Genomic DNA, 22,552 nt, shown 5'->3' with positions numbered 1-22,552 from the left:
CATTGGGGATACATTATCACCCTCTAAAACTCCCTCCTCACAGGACATTGTAGGCAGGTGTGGGCTGGCCTCTTCTCCCAGGTAATAAATGACAGGGCAGGATGACAGTCTTAAACTGTGCTGGATAAGTTCAGGCTGGACATCAGGAATATTTTTTTCACAGAAAGGATGATTACATTGGAAGGGGTTTCCCCAGAGAGGTGGTGGAATCACCATCCCTGGAGCTGTTAAGGAAAAAGACTGGATGTGGCAATCAGTTGAGATGGTGATGCTGGGTCACAGGTTGGACTCGATGATCTCAGAGGAGTTTTCCAAAAAACTGATTGTGTGGTTCTCCTGCTGGGCTTTGTCCAAACGTAGTGCCCTGCCCTCTGGAGTGGCCTGGACAGGGATCTGTGCTGTGTGAGACACTTATGCCAGAGAGAACAATGCTGTCACTAAAGCTCTTTCACACTATTCCACCCCAAATCACCTTGGCTACATTCTTGCCCTCCTGCCCAGGCCCCACATACAACAAATATAGAATTGTTAATGTGGCCCTGACAGGGCTTATGTTCAAAATCACTTGGTTTTTCTGCTTTTGGCACAACAACTTGCTCATGTATTCAATGTCTGTTTATTTCTCACCCAGACCTGACCCCATCAACCCAGAGCATTCAGAGATTTTACAGTATTGCAGTTATTCTTTACAGAACAGGCCCAGTGGATCTCTAGTAGCAATAAATCCAGAACCACGTCCCATCTTTGGTGGTCAAAGTGTTCAGATCTGGGCTCTCCTCAGATGACAATGGCCCATGACAGCACAAATATGGCCATCTCCAAATTCCCAAACTCTTCCAGCAAGTACAACATTCTGCATAAAAATAAAATCCTAAAACCGGTTAAGGATCCATTTCAAACTGGTTTTGATGCCAAGTACAAAACACAATTCTTGGCTATGAACTGAACATTTTTCAGCTTCCAGGATGATACCAAACCAACATGCAAGGAAGTTTTCAGGAGGAACACAGTGCTTCTCCAAAATACTGCAGGAGGCACAGTAAAAGAACATCCCCTGCAGTCTCTATCTGTGGAGCTCTGTGGAAATGAGGAAGATAAAATATTCCAGCAGCAAAACTTTTAACTGCACAACGGTTGGTGTGTTTAAAACTTTAATAAATTAAAAATAAGCATAAGAAGTTTCAGTTCTGACTGAAAACACCTGCCACATAAACCACTGTAAGGAGAGGTGCTAATACACAACCTCCAAACACCCACACCCTGTGAGTGTCCCTGGGAACACCAGACAGGCAGATCCTGTGTTATTTTACCGTGCCAAACCTGTATCTTTAGCTTGTTCAAGGTGATTAACCATTATCCAGGCACTCTCAGCAGCAAAACCTCCTGCTGAGCACTCCTTCAGCCTTCAGCAAGCATCCTTCTTGCGAGAGAAGTAAAAATCTATCCCTCTGTCCTTGTGCTGTGCTGGTCCCCTCTTGCTGCCCCCGGGATGGGGACTTCCTCCCTGTGGCAAATGACAAGGAACAGTGAGATATTTACTGATGCTGCAGAGTGGATTTGGTCACATCCACGAGAATGTGCACATGGAACTTCTGCCTCCCAAGTTCACTCAAAAAGGCAGGAAGGCCTGACAGGCACTGCTCTAGGCTGGGATTTAGGATACCAGGGTTTCTGGTAAAGTGAGTTGATCAAAATTGAACTTTTGCCTGATGGAGAAGCTTTTTGGCTTTAATTTCATCACTGCCTCAAACTGGTATCTCACTAAGTGCTCCTGCAGAGTCCTTTCTCTCATCCCAGGAGGTCACTAATCCAGGTCCTCCAACAGCATGGGCGAAGCAGAAGGCTTTGCTTCCACAAAACCTCCCACTCATGGCAAAGGAATCTGGCCTAAAAATTTGGTACTGCACCTTGGGATTAAAACCTAAAATGGGGGCATGCTTCATTCTTCACTGACTTGGTGCAATCCCTAAATTTGAGCCTCCACAAAGTATCCTCAATCAGGAGGAGGCAGGGTAGATGCATGGGGGAAAGGAAAAATGCTGAACACTCTTATACACAACTCTTGGTTACATCCATTTCCTTCCATACCCATTTCCTCCAATAACAGCATTCCAGCCAGCAGATAAAAGCCTTGACATGTTGCAGGATCCAGAACTCATTCTGCCCCCATTTTAAAGAGAAGATACACTCAAAAATCAAAGTGCAAGGAGCAGTCCCTATATTTACAGGTCTTGCTGACTCCAGTTTGGATGCACTCAAGCAGGAAGCTGGTTGTTTTTACTTCTACCTCCTGAACAGAAAGGACAGAACAATCCAGAGAAACTAGGTTGTTTCTCTTCTGTTCACCTGTATTGGGGGTAGTCCCACCAGTGGAGGTCCTGGAGAAACCCCGTCCCTCTGGTGGGGCTGCCAGGGATGCTCAGAAGGACATGCTGTGGCTAAGCCCTGCTGACTATACAAAGGACAGAGAAGAAGCAAAAATTTACATCACAGAAAAGTGAGGCTGGAAGAGACCTCTAAGATCATCAAGTCCAACCTATGCCCTAACACCTCACCTAGACTGTAGCACCAAGTGCCATGTCCAGTCTTTTTCTAAACACATCCAGAGATGGTGATTGTACCACCTCCCTGGGAAGAGCATCCCACTACTTTATTATTCTTTTGGTGAAAAACTTCTTCCTAATATCCAACCTACACCTTCCCTGATGTAGCTTGAGACTGGGAAGGTGTAGGTTGGATATTAGGAAAAACTTCACCACAGTGGGTAGGACAGAGAGCTAAATAATCCTGGCTGTACAGTCCCTGCTGTGATGCAATGTGAGCTTGCATTAAAAGAACTTTTTTCCCTTTACACCTGAGAAAGAAGAGCAGAAGTCAGAGACTGATGCAGAGCAGCCCCTGGAGCCTCCCAGCCCATCCCAGCCCTCCCAGTACTCACAGGCCTCTGGTGGATGTGTCGGCTCCACTCTGGGGCTGTCACCACGGGCTGTGGGTAGGTCTCACCCAGAGTTACTCCTGCCTGGGAGAGAGCAGCACTGCTCAGTGCCCAGGGGGTGTGGATGTCTGCTCCCTTTATGCCCTGCAGCTCTGTCACCCACAGCCTGACATAATCCCCCTGCAAACAGAACCAACAGGACAGGATCCATTCAGTGACAATCCCTAAGTGCTTCCCAGCAAGGCTCTTTGTTAATGGGAAAGAGAGCAGCCAGATTTCCAGGCTTAGCCCCATTTGCTAAATCCTCCACCCAGAGTTAGTGCCTAAAGAGAGACCTGGGTGCTGGAGCTCTTCTCCCATGCTCATGCTGCAGGCACAGGAGGGAGGCAAAGGTGCATTTTCAGCACTGTTCATCTGTCCTGTTTAGGACATCCTTAAATTAAGTCACCCCCAAGAAGTTTCCTGTGACTGAAGGAAAATAGGATGACTAGCTCAGCTGCACACTCTTGTGCTCCTGAATCTCTCCTATTAACTCTACTGCTGTGTCCTCTACTAGGACCAATTTCTGATTTCTTGTTAAATCCTGCCAGCTACAGTGCCAAAAGACAACAGCACAGCCTGATGTGAAGCTAAGGAATAATGTGGAAACAGGGAATGCAGTTGTGAATACTGGCTAAGCACATGGAAAGTATCAGTGCTACAATGCCCAATGGGCAGCAAGAATGAGATGTAGAACTTCATGATATTAGAAGGCTAATTAATTACTTTATTATACTATAACTATATTACACTATATCACACTAACAAGAATTATCACTAACTGACTAAACAGAAAACCCATGACTCTGCCCAAGAGTCTCAACACACACACATGGATACAATTGGTCAACAAATCCAAAACACCATCACCAGAATCCAATCAAGCAATCACCTCAGGTAAACAATCTCCAGAACACATGGGCACAAACACAGGAGCAGCAAATGAGATAAGAATTATTTTTAACATTCTTTTCTCCGCTTCTCTCACAGCTTCTCTCAGGAAAACCCTGAGAAAGCTAAATCTCTGTTCAGAGGACATGTGAATACCACAGAAAAGGGAAATTTATCTGCAGTTTCAGAGAGGACAGTCAGAGGAGTCACAGCTTTAATCTACTCTTCAGCACCTCTCAAGGAATGGTTCTCTCAGGTAACTCCTGAGTTCTCCAAAAAGCTGCTCTGTGCTCAGGGAAGTATCTGTGTGATGCTCTGATGAAATGTGGCTGTGACTTGGAAGAAATGGTGATGAAACACTTAACAGACTGACCAGGGAGGGTGTGGGGACATCCCTGGGGTTGTTAAATTACATTGTCCTGTACACACCAAGGAACCTGCCCAACTGCTGGCCAGGAGACACTAGAACTGGTTTTGCATCCACACAGCACATTGATCTCCTCTGCTCCCTAAAACACCACATGTCCTTGCCTGCCCTCACCCCTGCAAAGCAGCCACCCAAGACTCACATTCCCATCGTAATCCAGGCCTTGTTTGATCATGTTAAACCTCCTGTTCTCCCGTGGGTCGTTGCCAATGCCAGCGCTGTATAACCAGTTGCCATAATTGCTGCAAACATCATAATCCACCTTGAGAACAGAGGGAGAAAACTGTCAGAAGAGCTGGGCTGGCCCTTGGTCAATCTTCTCATCCATTCTTTAGCTCAGGGGGAAAATTCCTTGCATGGGATTCACTCCAGCCAGACTGGGGTGGTCAGAGCTCCCCCATGCTGGTACAGGCATCTGGCTCAGGAAAGGACCTGCATGGCTGCTTTTTAGCCTAGGATCAGCCTCCCAGACTAATTCAGATCATGATCCTTAGGTCAGAAAACAGATAAAAGTCCAACCAGAGTCATTCCCAGTTTACTTCCTTTTAAAGGAAAATCTTTCTCTTTCTGCCACAATTTGGCAGACTTCACAAGTAGCCACAGCATTTGAATGCTCATATTCCAAAATAAAGTATTCAAATATGAGAGAAAATTCTTTCTGACCAGTTACCCAGACACCACACATTGCCAAATCATCTCTGCTGATCCTACTAGGCAGTTTGGAGAGAAGTCTAACTCAGACTGTGCAGACAAACCACACAGTTTATATGAGGATGCAAACAATACAAACACTGCAGTTTTCTCCCATTGTCAAGTTATTCCTTCTCTAAACAAATAAAAACTCTCAAGGATGCTTATATAAAATGGAGCAGGGCTTTTGAAACAAGCACAACTGAGAGCAGAAGATGATCCTATCTGAGTGCTCTTCAGCTGGGCAGGGTGGCTTAAATCCAACACCAGAAGTTTTCCAGTTGTAGGACAATCCAAACCCTGCTCAGGAGGGGAGTGGAAGTGATAGCAAGGAGGGTTTGGGATCTCTGAGCATTCCTAGGGGTGTCTGTACTGCAAAAGCACTGTGACAAAAAGAGTTGGTTCAGTGCTGTTCTCTTCTCTCTTTACTGCAGCCACAGCAGTAACCAGTCCACAGAGAGATGTTTCCAAGATCTCAGCCTCTCCTGGGAGTGAGGAGCTCAATGCTCCAGGATGGCAGAAGGCTCAGGGAATGGGCTCTGTCAAGCTGCCCTTTCTCTGCAGAGCCAGGGAGTGCTGGGGTCAGGGTGAGCAGCCAGCTCTGCTCCCTGTGCACCAGGCTTCCCCTTCCCAGCTCACTTCCTCCAGCTGGCGAGATAAGGAGGGAAGAAAGATGCCATTGGAGGCCTGATTGTGTGATTAACATGCAGGAAAGCCTGTGTGGGAGGTGAGGGCAAATCCAAGGGGGCCTGGAGGAGGCAGGCTCATTTCCCCCTCAGCCTTGCCCCTTCCTGGCATTCTGTTCTGTTTGTTTCTCTGTCTTTCCTTGGGGCCTGACCCTGGGAATGAAATCAATGAAGTCAGAGCTGAGATATTCTCAGTTCAGGACACCAGTGGTCTCTGGCCTTTCCCCTGGCTCCAGCAGGCTGCAGAGAGCTTGTGCCTCAGTTTCCCTGCCTGACTGGTGTGGATAGTACACACAAACACTTGGTGGGCCTTTGCTGGCAGTATTAGAGATGAAACAGGCATTGCTTTCCTTTTTTTAGAGGCAAGTGAGAGCAGTTCAGTTCTGTACTGGCCTCTGCCTTCTACAGGCATGTGTTCCCCACCAAGCTGATGTCTCCTGTGTGCTGCTCTGGGGATGCCACCAGAGCTGTGTGACACAAGATGGGACCAAAGGGCACAAGGATCAGCCTGTGCCACACCAACCCACAGTGGCCATCAGCACCTTGGGATTCCCTTGGTGAAAGGGTCAGTGCAGTGTGATAAATTCTGCTTCAGCAAGGCTGAGATTCATGTCCTTAGGAATAAATGTAGATAACACAGGCAGCATCTTTCTAGTGTGAGCCCTTCCAGGTCTTCCACACTTGTGGAAGGCTCTTGCTTTCATCTGGAAAAGCATCACTGCATGGGGCTCCCAAACCCCTTTCTGGAGGATCCTGAAGTCCAGCACTGTGTTGTTGTCCAAGCCCACTGCTGCTCACAGCACTGGTATGGGAGAGCACCCAGATTTTCCTCCTGCAGCCAAAGCCATGTCAGAGCCCAGCTCCAAGGAAGTTTTAAAAAAAAATACATTCACAAAGAAATCACTTTTAACTGCAGATATTGGCAAGGCAACTGGGCTTTCTCTGCCCATCCAGCACTCCAAGTGAGCGGGAAGTTTTCTGATTGCCAGTCGCCTCCTGTATCCCACAGATAAGACCTTTAATGTGAGCCTGATGTGAATATTTGGCCTTTTTCAGTCAGTACCATGAGAATCCATGGGGACTGGGGTCAGAAAAGTGACCCAGCCATTTAACTGAGCTCACACAGCTGCTGAAGGATATATGAGAGGAACTGGTGCTCCAGTTGGCAGGGAGGCCTGCAACAGCCCAGAATGAAGAAGGATGCCTCCAGCCAGGGTGGAGCTCAGTGGAAGCTGATCCAGCCATTGTCCCTGCTTGCCTGTGCTTGTCTAGCTGGCTCCCAGTCCACAGCCACCAATGCACAGACACTGTGCCAGCACACACTGCTTTCCATGTTCTATTTCTGGGCTGCCCTCCTCCCCAGCCTCTGGGCTGAGCAAATCAGAGCATTGTCAGCATAATTCAGGTTTGAAAGTTTTTGTCAAGTGCAACAGATCTCTGGCTAAAACCCTGCACAGGGGATCAAAGCTTACTGCAAACTTCCTGGCTGCATTTTTGTTGGTGGCAGCTCCAATGTGGCAAAATTCCTTTTACTTAGGTGAGCTTGGGGAAGCTCACACCCTGCAAAAAGAATCTACACAGTCTTGTATCAGCCTGAAAATTATTCATCATCACCTTTCTTATAAATCAAGGCTGTCCTCCTGCCTGCCATTAAACTCCAGGCTCACAAAGGGCTCAATCTTACCAGCAGGGATTCAAACCATTCTGCCCCCATCCTCCAGTCCAGCCCCAGGTCCTTGGTGAGGAAGCTGGCGACATTCTGCCGCCCTCTGTTCGACATGAAGCCCGTGGCACTCAGCTCCCTCATGTTGGCATCCACAAAAGGAACCCCAGTTCTGCCCTCTGCAGAGACAAAACACAGCACTGGGCTATCAGGATGCTTTTGGGCACTCATAAACCAGCCTGTGCTCATGTATTCACAGCCATTTCCACAACAGTGCCAGGGCACAGCAGCAGGGAGAGATTTCAGTGCGGTTTAGCTGGAGTGCAGCCACTAAGATGCACTGGAAGTTAAATTAATACTGAAAATTAATCTGGGGAGTTAAGTTTTGGCAAGAAGAAAAAAGAAAAGTACAGAAAAATCTCAGACTGAAAAATTGCAGGGAATTTTGCAGAGTAAAATAAATATGCAGACAATAGTCAGATGGGCCAAGAACAGAAAGATTCTTGACAGGTCAGTAACAGAGGGATGTACTGGACAAATCCCCCAGGGTTAGTACCTGAAAAGCAGAGTTTGTCTGTTGTTAAGGAAAAGATTTACTGTGCCTGGATGATTTATTTTATCCTGTGTGCAAATGGGTACACGTGGCACTAACACGAGAAAAGATACAGAGGTGTGTACTGCACTGGTTCTAATACTTTAATCTGTTTGTCCCTCCAAGTCTTGAGATATTATGCCTGCTATTCATGTTACAGCAACAAAGTTGTAACAGCTCAAGAAAAAGCTGTGGGATTACAAAACATGACTTAGATTTAGTGTAAATCTGTTTTAACCTTGTAACCAAAAGCAAACAGAACCAAACACAGCAGGCATGGCAATCTAATATTGATAAGAAGGGCTGGTCAGCCTCTGTGTGACTAAACAGAAGGGACCAGCAGGTCACAAACACTCCCTCCTGGGCAGCAAAATCTACCTGCAGTGCACCTCACAAAGCAGGGTCACCCTGTGGGCTGCTCAGTGTCAGTCTGGGAAGGGAGGCCACACACATTCATACCCTGGTGATGCCAGTTTAAATGCCAGCCCTGGCCATGCTGGTAGCTCCCCTACACAGACCTGAGTCAGGGTTAGGGCACTGTGAGCCCCAACAGACAGCTGGAGAACAAAACACAGCCAGCCAAACCTGAGGTTCCTACTGACCTTTCCAACAGCTGAAGAGCTGAAGGTCCTTTTTCCAGGGGATCTCTTTACTTTGAAGCCCTGTGGAGGAAAATAATGACCTGCTGATGAAGAAATACTGACACAGGCAGCTACTCAGACCACAACACAGCCAGGGGAGCTTGGCTGACACAAGGAGTGAGGGTGAAGCCTCTCAGTGCCATCACAAACAAACCTTCGGCACAGGTTTAGAGATGATCCATTCCTCCTCTCCAGTGTTACAAAGGGGTGTCTTTTGCATACAGAGGGTGCTCAAGCCCTATTAGATATCATTTATTTGTTTTGCTGATGTTTGCTTTTCTTTCCTTTTTTAATTAAAAGTGACTCAGACCTCACAAGTGGAGATGTGCTCTGGCCCATGCTGTTATTTTCTTTTTCAGCTTTACTCCAGGACGAAGTTTATGTGAAATCTATTTCTGTAGCAGGTACTACACCCAGAATTACCTGGCAGAAGCCTCAGGTAACACTTTGCCCCTGCAAACGGGATAGGAGAAGATGAGAGGAAGGATTTCATGTTTGCAGGATGCAGTGGCAATTACAGCCTTCTGTGCAATGCAGCAGAGGCAGCAAGGACAACTCAGTTCTAGCTACAAACATTCCAGATCAGGCCTCCACTGGCACCCGGTGCCATCAGAACAGCCACACAGGCCTGGCAGATGTGACACAGATGCTGAGGGAGATGTGACCCTCTGGATGCCAGGCAGGCTGCCCTGGAGCATCTAAGCCAGGGCTGCATGCCCTGCAGAGCAGCTCCCCCAGCACAGGCATCACCTGCAGGGTCTCCTGACACAGGGACTGGGTATTTGTTGTGTACTGAGTGCTCAGATCCCATTTCACAGGCACACTCCTGTCACTGGGGCTGGAGCCAGATCTCATTCTGATTCCTACGTAGTGCAGTATCTGGTTTCTTGGGATTCACCCTGCTGGGTCAGTTCCTGCTCTGTCCCAGGTCCTCTGGAGAACTCAGGCAAGCCTGAAGCCTGGATTCTGCTGAAAGGTGGAATGTGTCTGGAAACAGCATCTTCACTCTCCTTGTGCTGCTGTTTCCCACAAATAATACTAAAAAATAATACTAGAAAATAATACTGTCAATAATACTCCCTGCACCTAATCAGATTTGAGGATCAGTGTCCAGCACTGTGGTGCTGAGGCATTTCTGTGCTAACAGAGAGCTCCCAGCAGCATCCCAGGGTGGTGACACAAGCACCATGAGAAGAACATTTGTACAACTCAATGCCAACAGCTATTGTGTTTGTTGGGAATGCCCCAACAAAGGCAGGAATGATGAATCTGACTCCATGTTCTCAGAAGGCTAATTTATTATTCTATAATACTATATTATATCAAAGAATACTATACTAACTATACTAAAGAATACAGAAAGGATACTTACTAAATGCTATAAAGATAATAATGAAAACTCCTGACTCCTTCTAGAGTCTTGACACAGTTTGGCCCTGATTGACCAAAGAGTGAAAACAACTCACAGCAGAATCCAATGAAACAATCACCTGTGGGTAAACAATCTCCAAACACATTCCACATGAGCACAACACAGGAGAAGCAAATGAGATAAGAATTGTTTTCCTTTTCTCTGAGGCTTCTCAGCTTCCCAGGAGAAAAATCTTGTGTGAAGGGTTTTTTTCAGAAAATGTGAATGCTACAAACAGCCTCTTCTCTTACTTTCCCTGTTGTAAGAGAAGACCTGACCCTCCTAAATGTGGTGATCCATACACACCTCTTAATGAGAAAATCTTTCTGCCATACTTCAGGGCCACAAACCGAAAGTAATCCCTCCACAGCAGTTCAAACAGGACCCTGAAACACAAAACCATCTCAGTATTTCACTGTGGCTCAGATATGATAACTGAACAAAGATTTTGCTTCCATACAACCCACCATTAACACTGTGCAGTTTATTCACAAGAAGGTTATTGAAACAGGATATCCCCTGTGGCAGGGAGAAACGATGAGGAGGACTCCATTGATATCAGAAGGCTGATTAATTACTTTATTATACTATATTATATATTTTTATATATATATAATTTTTATATCTATATATATACTTTATATATATAGTATATATATAATATATACATACTTTATATATTATATATAATATATATAATATATATACACTTTATATATATACTATGTATATATATAATATATATGTACATACAGTATATATAGTGTATATATATATACTTTATTATAATATATTCTATATATATATATTATTCTATGCTGTATTACACTATATTACATTACATCTAAACTGAATCTGCCAAGCACTCCACTCTGCACACACTGCACAGAATCTCGTGACTGTCACTGACAGTCCCAACACACACACACACACCTGGCCCTGACAGGCAAGGAACAAAGCACCATCACTCTGGGTAAACAATCTCCACATTGCATTCTACTTTGGCACAAACACAGGCACAGCAAATGATAAGAATTGTTTTTCCTTTCTCTGAGGTTCAGAGAATGTGAAACCCAGAAATATTCTTGGGAAGAATTGTGCCTTGCTTTTCTCTGTGAAGAGAAATGTGGTGACATGAGGGATTTCAGGGATCTTCCCTGTGACAGCAGTTCTCTCCCCAAGCCTGTCTGCCCGGCTTACAGGGAAAGCAAACTCTGCATGAATCACTTGGGAAGCTTTCCTTAGCTCACGTGCAGGAGCAGTTTCAGGAAACATGTTCCTCCTCCATCCCTGCTGGGGTGCAATTCTCCCCAGAGCAGGGCGAGGGCCTGACTGAGCTTCACACTTCCGCAGGAAGGAGCACATCAGCACATTCCTGAGAGCTTTGTGTTGATTTACTTGTGTTGATTTAAGCAATTACCTTGGCAAGGGACTCTAAGACACCTTTCAAAACTGGTTTCCAGTGCTCCAGCCCATTAGATCAGGTGCTAGGCCCATAGAAAAAAAAAGGACAGTTTTATATAACATCTTTTATATAAAAAGAGCTTCCTATAAAATGATGGCACATCAACCTCAGAAACCTGCTTCAACTCTATGCCATATGGGAAGCTCTCTGCTCAGCTGATTTTTAGGCTGACAAGATCCTTCTGGATGATGTGGTTACAGAATAGAATCACAGAATTAGGGAATCAAGGTGGAAAAGACCTCTGAGACCATCCAGGCCCAGCTCTGACCAAACACCACAGTGTCAACCAGACCATGGCACCAAGTCCAGTCTTTCCTTAAATACCTTCAGGGACAGTGACTCCACCACCCTCCAGGGAAATCCACTCCCAAATCTAATCACATCCTTTCAGAGAAGAAATTCCTCCTAAAGTCCAACATGAACAGGACACTGTCCAAATCCTAAATAACAGTGTCATAACACTGAGGTTCAATGTGCAGCCACCATGACCTGTACTTCATTGTACAATTGACTTCCTGGGAGCTTGACAACTTCATTTTTGTAATTACTGAACACTTTAAAATGCTAAAATCACCATGGCATGCCAGCTGCCAGCAGGCTGGCTGACTGTAAGATGGAAAACAGGAGTATTTTCATTTCTTGAAATCTTTCCTCTCTTAACTGTCTTTGAAGTAAAAAAAAAAAAAAAAACCCCAAACATACACTTCATGGGTGTTGATATGTTATTTGTCAATTTGAATTTTAATGTATCTGAGCATTTTGGCCAGAATGGCTGGCAGCGTTCTGCCTGTTCCTCACCAACCACTGTGCTGTTTGACATGTTGCAAATGTCACAAACCAAAATGAATATTTAGTTTTAGAGTTTGCGCAGACGTTATGGTTTGGGATTTTTCCCATCCAGGTCTAGTGTCAGGCCAGGCTCTACCTGTTTCTACCATGACCCTGTTTCTCTATCAGAGCTCCAGGTTCTGATTCACAGTGTCTGGGCAGAGCTGAACAAGTTCAAGGCCAGCCCAGGGATGGATGAACTGAGAGGTGAGGAAGAGCATGGGTCACAAGATGGGATGCATTAAACCCAGATCCCAGTGCCCTCTTCCCCTCTGCTCTGATGTGGTGGTCATGGCCAGGTAGCTGAGCAAACACAGAGCCACTTGCTGGACTTGTGGCCATGGGACCTTCAAACACCATGAGATTTACACAAATCACAGTCACTGAGACTTTTGGGCTCATTTTCTCACTCTGAGAAACCCTTTGGCTTTTATTTGTAAATATTCCTCCTTCTCATTTAGCCCATAAGAACACAGAGATGGATGGTGCTGATTTGCTGAGATTGTGTTCAAAAATCATGAACCAAGATTTCCCAGCAATAATAATGACAACTGGCTTTCATAATCTTTACTTACAAAATGCCCAAAGCCCCTGGGTGTCAAAGACAGACTAATAAATCTGTACTGAAAGAGAACTACAGTGCAACCCAGAGGAACCAGCCAGCAGGCAGAGGAAAAACAAACATTAATTACAGAGTTAACAAATCACGATTCTGTGCATGAAATACCAGGTTCCTTTTCAGAGAAAACAAGCCATGCTGATGGTGCAAAGACATACCAGTATGTGCTCTGATTTGCTGTTCTCTCTCTCTCATACTTCTGGATCTGCTCATAGATGTATCGAGGTGAGATGCAGCCCAGTGCCAGCCTGAAAGCAGAGGAATGATGTCCTGAATGCCACACAGCACTGACAGCTTGGTGTCAGCTCAGAGGGAGCAGAGGGGCAGTTTTGTCTCTAGAGTTGTGGTCTAAAAACTTTGTTCAGCTTGCAGTGCTGCCCCTGACTTCCTAAATGGCTTTAGTTAAGTTGTAACCTCTCTGCAGCTCTTCAAGAGAGAGAATTCCCTTCCAAGAATTAAGATCCTCTCCTTCCTGGAGTATGACTCTTACAGGAGTCTCCAAGCTATGGAGATAAATCATTTCAAGCTATGGAGATAAATCACTTTGCTCAAGTTTGACGAGTTTTGCCTAAATGATTTAACAAACCCAATGACACACCCAGAAAAGAATCTCAAATGTCATCCTCTGCATCACATGTTCTACCTGCCCTTTTGCCACAAACCCCCTGATCCTATGCCCAGGGCTCCTTTTCCTGCAGAACCTCAGTGGCTCATTTGAGCAACCACACAAGGTTAAGTGACTGCTGAAAATCTGAGCCCTGGCAGGAAAACTAGGGAATAAAAGTCTGCTCTGGCATTTCAACCCCCTAGGCCCTTCCATTTGTTCCAAATCAGTGCTGTTGCAAGACAGGAAAGAACTTGCAGACTCCAGCCCCATCATACAGGGTAATCAAGAACAGATTTTACCTTGCTTTTCCTAGAAATGCATTGTACTGCCATTTCCACCACAGCTTGTGGAAACACTGGATGTTCTAATGAATTGTGGAAAACAGAAAGAAAGACTTTGAGGAGTTTTCCTTTAATTGTTGATCAGCTCTAAAGGCCAGCATGACATGGGAATGACTGGCTGCAAGCTGAACTGCTCTGATTTTGATTATGTGACAGAGGAACATTTTGGGGCAGGCAGATCAGAACTGTTTGCTCTGAGCAAATGGCCAGCTTGGAAAAACTCAAGTGGAGGCCACAAATAACAAACTTCCACAGAGCCAGCAGTCCTGGGATCCCAAAGTGCCACCAGATGGAGCCATCCACTGCAACCATCACAGCACAAAGCCCAGAAATGAAATCTCAACCTGTAACAGCCTCTGAAATTTGGTTCTCATTGCAATTCTGCTGGGAGAATCCAGATGCTCTCACTTTAGGCTGAACTGGGCTCTGCTGCTGCTTCAATTCCAGTCTGGAATTAACTCTGCCTCTTCCAGCACCAGGGACTAAAGCCCCTAATTAAAAATCAAAATATTTACCCACACAAAAGATCTTTTCCTACAGGAATAATCAGAAGTGTCTCTTCACCCTGCAGAATGGCAGTGAGGTGGGGTGACCTGCCCCAGACTATTCAGGAAATTAGGATTAGGTTGAAACTGTGCTGCCTCCCTGCCTTTCCCTTCCCACACAAAGCAGCACAAAGCCAAAGGCAAATGCTGAGTCCCTCCTGCTCCCTGTCCCCTCTGTGCTCCCAGCACAGTTCTGCCTCACTGCAGCAGTTCCAGGGAAGTGCAGCCTCAGAGCTGCTCTACCACTATAAAAAGGGCCAAAGGAACCACACCGAGACCCCTACCCATGCCCAGCAGCACTCAGCAGACAGGTAACATCTGTTTGGGATGGAAATAGAAAAGGATTTTCCAGTCTCAACAAAAATCTTTACCATGGTGCAAATTTCGTGGAGTAATCCATCCCCACCAGCCCATTCCGAGTCTCCTTGTAAGAAGCAACCAGATTCTGTGAGAGCAAAAGAACAAAAGGTTTCAATACTTTACAAGCAACCTGCTAAATGTTCTTTCCTTCTGCAGCCAGAGCAATCTGGCAGGACTGGGCTCCCTCTCACGGCTGCCTGCAAGGATTGCACAGCTGACAATTCCTGCCCCCAGCACACAGGCAGGCATCAGGCCAGCAATCTTCATTCCAGCTCTGGGGTGTGTCACAAGCTGTGCTCCCTGCTCCAGCCTACAGCACCTTTCTATCCACAAGCACTGTGCACCTGGCTGTGCTGCTCCCTGCCCAGCCCCATCTGATTCTGGACAATAAACCCACTGAAAAGCACCAGTGGAACTGGGAGCCTTGTGGCTGCTTGTTTGGGGGTTATAGAACCAGTGGGACTGTTACTGTTAAAATAAAAAGGGGTTTTTTGTGTGTTTTCTACCTTATATACTCTTAATAAAGTGTAATTTTAAGTCATTAACTACATTACAACAATTTATTATATTTACTGGTGCAAAACAGTTAGTGTTAATATAATTAGTAAAAGTTTTACAAAAATTTAATAAACCGTGTATACACATCTACTTAAACACGTAGTCTAGCTTACAAAAATTTTTATGTATCTTTTCTAATCTAGTCTCATGCTAACAACCTTGTCTTCTTCTTTGCTATAGATACACTCAAAATCATCAATTGTTACTTCTTCTATTAACTCAACTTCACTTACAAACCAACTATGAAACCCCTCCACATGTGGCAGCCCCCAGCACTCAGCTGCAGGAACTCTGACCGCTGCTGTTTCTGTGCCTCACACATTTACAGCAGGAGGCAGATCTTCCATGCTCTGAGCACTCCATGGACAATGCAGAGGACACAGGGAAGACCAACCTCTCCTTGATCACCTTCACTGCACAGGTTACAACTGCTAAAGGGCTGTTGTAGCTCAATATTTGCATTACAAAAAAAGAAGGAACAGGTTTTCCAGCTCTGATTATATAAATGCTTGACCAAGAGCAAAAGCTATGCCCACTTGTACTCATTTTGGTTGGGATGGAGTTAATTTTCTCCATTGCAGCTGATCTGGGGTTGTTTTGGATTTGTGCTGAAAACAGTACAGAGAGCACACCAATGTTTTCCTTACTGCTGAGCACAGCTCCCACAGCCTCAAGGCCTTTTCTGCTTCTCTCACCACCCCACCCTGAGTAGGCTGGGGGTGCACAAGGATTTGGAAGAGGACACAGCTGGGACAGCCGACCCCAGCTGACCCAAGGGTGTTTTAGACCATATGATGTCATGCTCAGCATATAAAGCTGGAAGTCAGGATGTTTGGAGTGATGCCATTTGTCTTCCAAAGTAACTGTGATGGAGCCCTGATTTCCTGGAGATGGCTGAACACCTGCCCACTGGTGGGAAGAATTAAATGAATCCTCACCTTGCTTTGCCTGTGCACACAGCTTTTGCTTTCCCTATTAAATGGTCTTTAACTCAACATTAAAGTGACCTTCCTCACTTTAATCCTTCTGAATCTCTCCTCCATCTCACTGGCAGGAACTGAGGGAGCAGCTGCTGTAGGGCTGAGCTGCCTTATGGGCTTAAACCAGGACAATGCTCCCCAAAAGCAAAGGAATGCAGGAGTTTGGGAAACACAGCTGAAAGGATGCCCAGGGGGCTGTCCCACAGCACACTTTTAACCCATCTCAGCTGGAGAGGTGCTCCCTCCTTTATCCAGAAAACTGCTTGGGGTCTGATGCTGTTGGAAATCAGCATATCTACCTTTGAATTCAGACATGGCAAATTCAAGACAGTTCCTCAAACTAGACCAGAAAGAAATTCAAAAACTGTCTGACAAAATGCAGTCAGCAGGAGCTTCACTCCACCAAAGCAAGGAAACAAATAGTAGCTGTCATTATTGGCTGCAAGACTTCAAACCAGACTACAGAAACCTGCTACTATTTACAACTGCAGGCAGAACTTGGGTCAGCTGTTCCTCACCCCAGTTGCAATTCCAGCCCCTCAGGCCACTTTTCACTCCTCCAAACAGAGGAACTACATTGCTGATTATGTGGGACATTAGCATAGAAGGAGCAAATCAAGGTAAAGCAGCTAAAAAATTTCATCCCCAGTCCCAGAAGTTAATGGAAAAAAATACTTCAGAGAGATGGCCAGTAAAGTAGGTTCCTAAGTATTTGGTTACATTCCCCAGTCCCAGATGACTTCTTTTTTGGTCTAGTTTAGTCTCTCTGAAAAACTGAAATAATGCTAATTCCCTCCTTGGTCAAGTTTTATATGGGAGCTAAGGAAATATTATTAGGAAGTGAAATTGCAACCTCACCCACTTGCACAGCCATGTGTACAAGGGGGAGGATGTAGTCAAGGAAATGTAAGAGTTACCGTGTCCCAAAAATAATATTGCAGCCTCATCAAAGCCTGGGTCTCTCCTCCGCTGCAGGGAAAGGCTGTTCTGGGATCAGTCACAGGATCTGCCACAGAAAACACCAACACCTTGTTACCCCCTGGAAAAGCATCTCAAAGGCAGGGAGCTTAAAATCCAGGGATGTTCAGCAATGGGGATGTCTGCTTAAAGGGCATAAAAGATTGTGTGGTTTTCCTTTAAAATAAGGGTCATATCAAACATATTAAAAATCACTAAGGATGTTTTCTACCCAGCTGCAGGGTAGGAAATTCCCATACAGGGGTTTCACCTGTGTTTGCAGAGTGGGTGAACTGAGGCTTAATGACAGTTTGAAGGGCAACCACTGCCTCTGTGTTTTGGTTTTCAGCAAGAGACATATCACAGAATTGCAGAATGGTTTGGGTTGGAAGGGACATTAAAGATCATCCAGATCCAAGCTCCTGCCATGGACACGGACACCTTCCACTGTCCCAGGTTGCTCCAAGCCCTGTTCAGCCTGGCCTTGAACACTTCCAGGGATGGCACATACACAGCTCCTCTGGGTACCCTGTGCCAGGGCCTCACCATCCTCACAGGGAAGAATTTCTTCCTCTCATCTAATCTAAATCTACTCTCTTTTAATTTGAAGACAAATATCTGCCTAACCCTGCAACTAAAGACAGATGCTTCTACAGCACCTCCCAGACTGAAAGGGCCATGATAATCCAATCACCCTTAGGGACTACATTTCATACATCTCTCAGGCACTAGCTGCCTCTGCATTTTTACAGAAGATTTGTTTTCTGTGACAGAATATAATATGCACTGCAAGATGTTTGGTTTAGGTACCTGATTCAGCCTGGCTGAACATCTGGCAATCTGGAGCAGCAGGAAATTATTCACTTTGTAAACCACATTTTTCAAAACAGACCTAAGCAGGATATTTTTTAAGGACAGAATCTAAGTAAGATTTCATTAGAACAACTTCCAAATTAAGTTTTCTCACCCTTCTGCCCGAAATCCTCCATTGTAGGGATGCTCCCCTCTTGCAGCCCTGGAGCCAGGGGCTTTAGCTGATCCGGCATCCGCAGGGTTGGCCGGACCCTGGCCCCGGATTCCAGAGCTTTTCTGAAGTGGGTGTAGACATCAGGCAACCTGCAGAGATGGGAGCAGCCAGGTCACTGCCCTGCACCCCCACTCACCACACACCCCCTCCTCAAGAGCAGATTCAACATTCCAGGCTGTCCTCTCACCTTTGTGATGCCCCTTTGAACACTGCCAGGCACAGTAGGGAGATGCCCCCGGGGGCTAACAGCCACCAATTTCTTTCTGCTTCTGATGCAAATTGTGCCTTTTCAATTTAAGGTGTGCCCTGGTGGGGAAATCCGTGAGAGCCAGATTTATCTCACCTAACTTCTGATTAACACAGCTGATGTCAGTGTAAAAATCTACATTCTCCTGGTGCCTCAAAGGAGAAAAACAGGCATTTTCATGGCCTGACTTGTCTGCCCTTATTACATATGTTTTCTACAGAATACCATGAATCACTCAACTCCATCCACCACACTTCAGGTGACTACTGAGGGAGCAGTGAAGAGTACACACACATCAAGGAGGGGTTGGAAGTAAATCATCTCTTAGGTCCCTTCCAACCCAAACCATTTAATGGTTCTGTAAAGCTGCTTCAGGTGAAGTTTAGATTGGATATTAAGAAAAGTTGCTTCACAGAAAGGGTGGTCAGGCTGGAACAAGCTGTCCAGGGAAGTGGTGGAGTCACTGTCCCTGAAGGATTTAAAAGATGTGCAGATGTGGCATTGAAGGACATGGTTTATTGGTAGGCTTGGCTTAGTTAATGGTTTGATTTTATGATCTTAGAGGTCTTTTCCAGCCCCTTAATGAATGGTCACACACCTTGGCTTTATACATACAGAAGCATAAATCCTACAGGTGCAGAGGACTGAATGTGTTGCTTCCCCATTGTGTGCCTGATCACAACAGCACTGCCCCATAAAAGTAGAAACAGAAGGACTAATAGGTCCTTTCCCTGTGTGACCAGAGGACTGGGAACCCTCCTGAGTGAGAAACACAAGGGACAGTGGAGGGGTGCTAGCACAGAGCAGCCCACCTGTCAATAGGCCTGAAGGGGAGGTCATCCCGATGATACAGCGTGGAGCCCCAAAACGTCTGAACCTTCACCCCGTGCTGCCCACACACCAGGCACAGCCCCTTCTCCACATCCAGCTCCTCCTGAGTGGCCTAGGGAGAACAAAAGAGTGAGGCCAGCGCTGCACAAATGCAGCTCAACATGCACAAACACTCTGGTCTTGCCCTCCTCATGCTTCTGCACATCACCTTCCTCCCTCTGCCCCATCGAGGACTCCCACGCAGGGAATCTCCATCCCAGGAACTACCCAAGGTTAACAACACCACAGCCAAGAAAGGCTCTGAACACACAGGATCTGCATCACCACTCGGTCGTGGAAGAAACCTTCACAGCATGATTTTATCTTTTAACTGTGTCACTGGAGTATTTCCCTTACCTCTTCATGGAAAACCACAGCAGTGACAGAGCCCAGCTGAGTAATCAGATCACAGACCACATCTTCCGGCTTCCCCTTCCTCACAACCAGGGTACTAAAATACAAAATACTGCCCTGAAACAAGTCTGATGTTATTGTTATTTATGTGCACAAGAGGCCATCATGCCAGCCCAGGCAGGCACTTGTGTCCTAGTTTTCTATGGAGCACAAACACTGTGTGGGGGCAGGCAGACAGGATTTGACCAGCCTGCATTTTTTAGGAGCCCCTGAACACAGTTTGTAAGCCTCTGGGGCTTAGTTTGTGTCAAACACATTTCTGCCACTCTGGATGCCTCAGGAAGAATGACTGGGCACAAAGCCAGGCTGTTACCTAAAAGTGAATCTGTTTATCCTCACACACTAAAGGGATTCAAGGGCTGGCTGATCCACCTTGTCCAAGTTTCTCAGAGAGGTTATCCCATCCCTGGAAATATTCAAGGTAAGACTGAACAGGGCTCTGAACCTGATCTGGCTGAAGATGTCCCCTGCTCATTGCAGGGGGATTGGACTGGATAGCCCTTAAAGTTCCCTTCCAACACAAACTATTCTATGACTCCGTGATCTTTTGCTCTGCAAAGCCAGATGTTATGTGGTGGATTCTTCAGGTCCTGGTCTACCCCAATTATGGTTCTAAAGGAATCATAAACAAAGATATCTCAGTCTAGAGCCTGGGTTTAGCAGGACAGGGCATAAGGAAATGTAACTCTCCAGTCTCAGAGGCCAGGCTCCATGCTGGTCTGTGTCAAGCCAGCTCCCAGGGAAAGCTCTCCAGGGACAAGGAAGGCTCCTGGCCACAGTGGCTGCTGTAACTGCCCACATCTCAAAATTGTGCTGTTTGTGTTTCCCACTGTCAGCACTCAGGGTAAAGCACTCAAAGCTGACACTCGTCATCTCAGGGATACCTGAGAAATAAAACCCATGTGGCACAGAGCCTGGATGGCTCTTTGTCCCCTGCAGGTGACCACAGCAGGGGCTACACACGGGACCCTGCTGTATCTAACACAAGGGCTGTGGCTCTCAGAAATATCTCTGAAATCAGCCACCACCCGAGCCCAGAGCACATGATCCGAGTCACAGCACAGGTATGTGTTGAAAAAGAAAAGGAGAATAGAAATGTATTATTTGCACGGTGCTTTCTCAACTACCTTCCTTTTTTCTTGAGTGTTTCCCTTAGATCCTTCACACTTTCCAGCAAAAACCTGAGCCTGTGTGGCCCCGTCTTGGGCCAGCTGTAGCAGTGGGTGCCCAGGTAGTGCCGCGGGTCGAAGCAGTAGAGGGGAACCACAAAATCAGCGTTGTGCTGAGCCCAGTGCAGCACCTGGAAACACAGAGCGGGCCGTGAGAGCTGCCGGGGCGGGACGCAGGAGAATCCCTCCCCATCCTGCCCCAAACACCGGCGCTGTCCCTGCCCCAACCCGCGGCGCTCCTACCTGGTTATCGTGGGCGCGCAGGTCGCAGCGCAGCACGCAGATGGCCGTGCCCGCTGTCCCCGACATGTTCCCTCCGTGTGGCCTCTCCCACCTCACCCGGGCCGGCTCCGTGCCCCTCTGCCCGGCCCCTCATCCCGCCCTGCCGGGGAGGAGCCGTCCTGCTCCGATCCCCGTGTCCGCCCCCAGCGCATCCCGAGGGACCGGCACGTCCCGTCCCGCATCCCTGCAGGGCAGCGGCGAGCTCGCTTCCCTCGCTCCCTGTGGCTCAGCACATGTATTTTCACATATATATGAAAATATATATCTGAATGTATGTTTTCACATATATATTCATATATATTCATATATATGAATATATGTATGAAAATATATATAAATATCTATTATATATATATAATATATACGATATATATAATATGTATTATATATATCATATATATGAAGTAGACATATATATGTCTATACTTATACTATATAATATCTGCTACATACTATATACTATATACTATATACTATATGCTATATACTATATACTAGGTACTGCATACTACATACTATATACTACATACTACATACTATATACTACATACTATATAATATATAATATATAATATATAATATATAATATATAATATATAATATATAATATATAATATATAATATATAATATATAATATATAATATATACGTATAATATATATACGTATAATATATACGTATATGTATATGTATATGCCTGCCCCGGCTGGTCACTCTTATTGCTGGGTGTTTTGTGGTTTTTTTAACCTCTTTATCTTTTTAAATCTCTTTCTCTGTGAAAAAGCCATGTTATGATTGGCTTTTTGCAAATATTAAAATTAATATTATATGTGGTGAGTTAGAAAGTAATAATGTATTCATTCTCTTAAGTAGTGTGTTAATTGTCTTAAGTAGTGTGTTAATATTTAACACACTACTAAAGAGAATGAATACATTATTGCTTGTTACAAAAAATATAACCTATTTTTTTTAGGTTATAAAAAAATGTTAAAATAGAAGCTATGCTATGTAGGATACTTTTTTCTAAAGAAAGGACTCACAGTGAGATAGCAGCCACAGGACACCTGAATCTTTCAGAAAAAAGAATTTATTGCCCCATTATCAGAAGAAATTAACTTCTTCCTGCCTCGAAGGCTCTATCAGGATTATGAGGAAGAAGCTGACACTGACCAGACAGAATCCTGTGTTTGAATGGAATTTATGCATCATGTATGAGATGTATGAATATGCAACAGGTTATTGTTTTTAAGGGTTAATCCTCTGTTAACGTGGGTCCTTTTCTGGGCTTGTGCTGCCCAGAAAAATGTA

At 45.5% G+C, this 22,552-nt stretch overlaps 1 protein-coding gene across 1 annotated transcript; it reads right to left on the bottom strand.

The window, feature by feature from the left end:
- Window positions 1-597: 597 nt before the first annotated feature.
- Window positions 598-21,317, bottom strand: LOC134429191 (cryptochrome DASH-like). Its single transcript, XM_063176310.1, has 14 exons — window positions 21,206-21,317; window positions 20,921-21,093; window positions 19,737-19,830; window positions 19,322-19,452; window positions 18,203-18,351; window positions 17,196-17,284; window positions 14,752-14,825; window positions 13,046-13,135; window positions 10,282-10,361; window positions 8,526-8,585; window positions 7,353-7,510; window positions 4,435-4,554; window positions 2,939-3,115; window positions 598-1,504 (listed from the first exon to the last, which is right to left on the bottom strand). The coding sequence occupies exons 1-14, from the start codon at window positions 21,269-21,271 to the stop codon at window positions 1,406-1,408; spliced, it is 1,560 nt and encodes a 519-aa protein (XP_063032380.1). The 5' UTR covers window positions 21,272-21,317; the 3' UTR covers window positions 598-1,405.
- Window positions 21,318-22,552: the final 1,235 nt, after the last annotated feature.

This window comes from Melospiza melodia, chromosome 1 (genome assembly GCF_035770615.1).
Source record: "Melospiza melodia melodia isolate bMelMel2 chromosome 1, bMelMel2.pri, whole genome shotgun sequence".
Classification (NCBI taxonomy): domain Eukaryota; kingdom Metazoa; phylum Chordata; class Aves; order Passeriformes; family Passerellidae; genus Melospiza; species Melospiza melodia.
The sequence above is the reverse complement of the archived record's forward strand: the minus strand, read 5'-3'. Positions and strand labels throughout refer to the sequence as shown.

What these genes read in the sequence shown, in the direction of transcription:
- LOC134429191 (XM_063176310.1), bottom strand. Translation starts at nt 21,271, where the DNA reads ATGTCGGGGACAGCGGGCACGGCCATCTGCGTGCTGCGCTGCGACCTG. An exon ending in CTGTGGTTTTCCATGAAGAG is followed by an intron (nt 19,453 to 19,736) that starts GTAAGGGAAATA and finishes TGTTCTCCCTAG; the next exon opens with GCCACTCAGGAGGAGCTGGA. An exon ending in GACACATCCACCAGAGGCCT is followed by an intron (nt 1,505 to 2,938) that starts GTGAGTACTGGG and finishes CATTTGCCACAG; the next exon opens with GGAGGAAGTCCCCATCCCGG.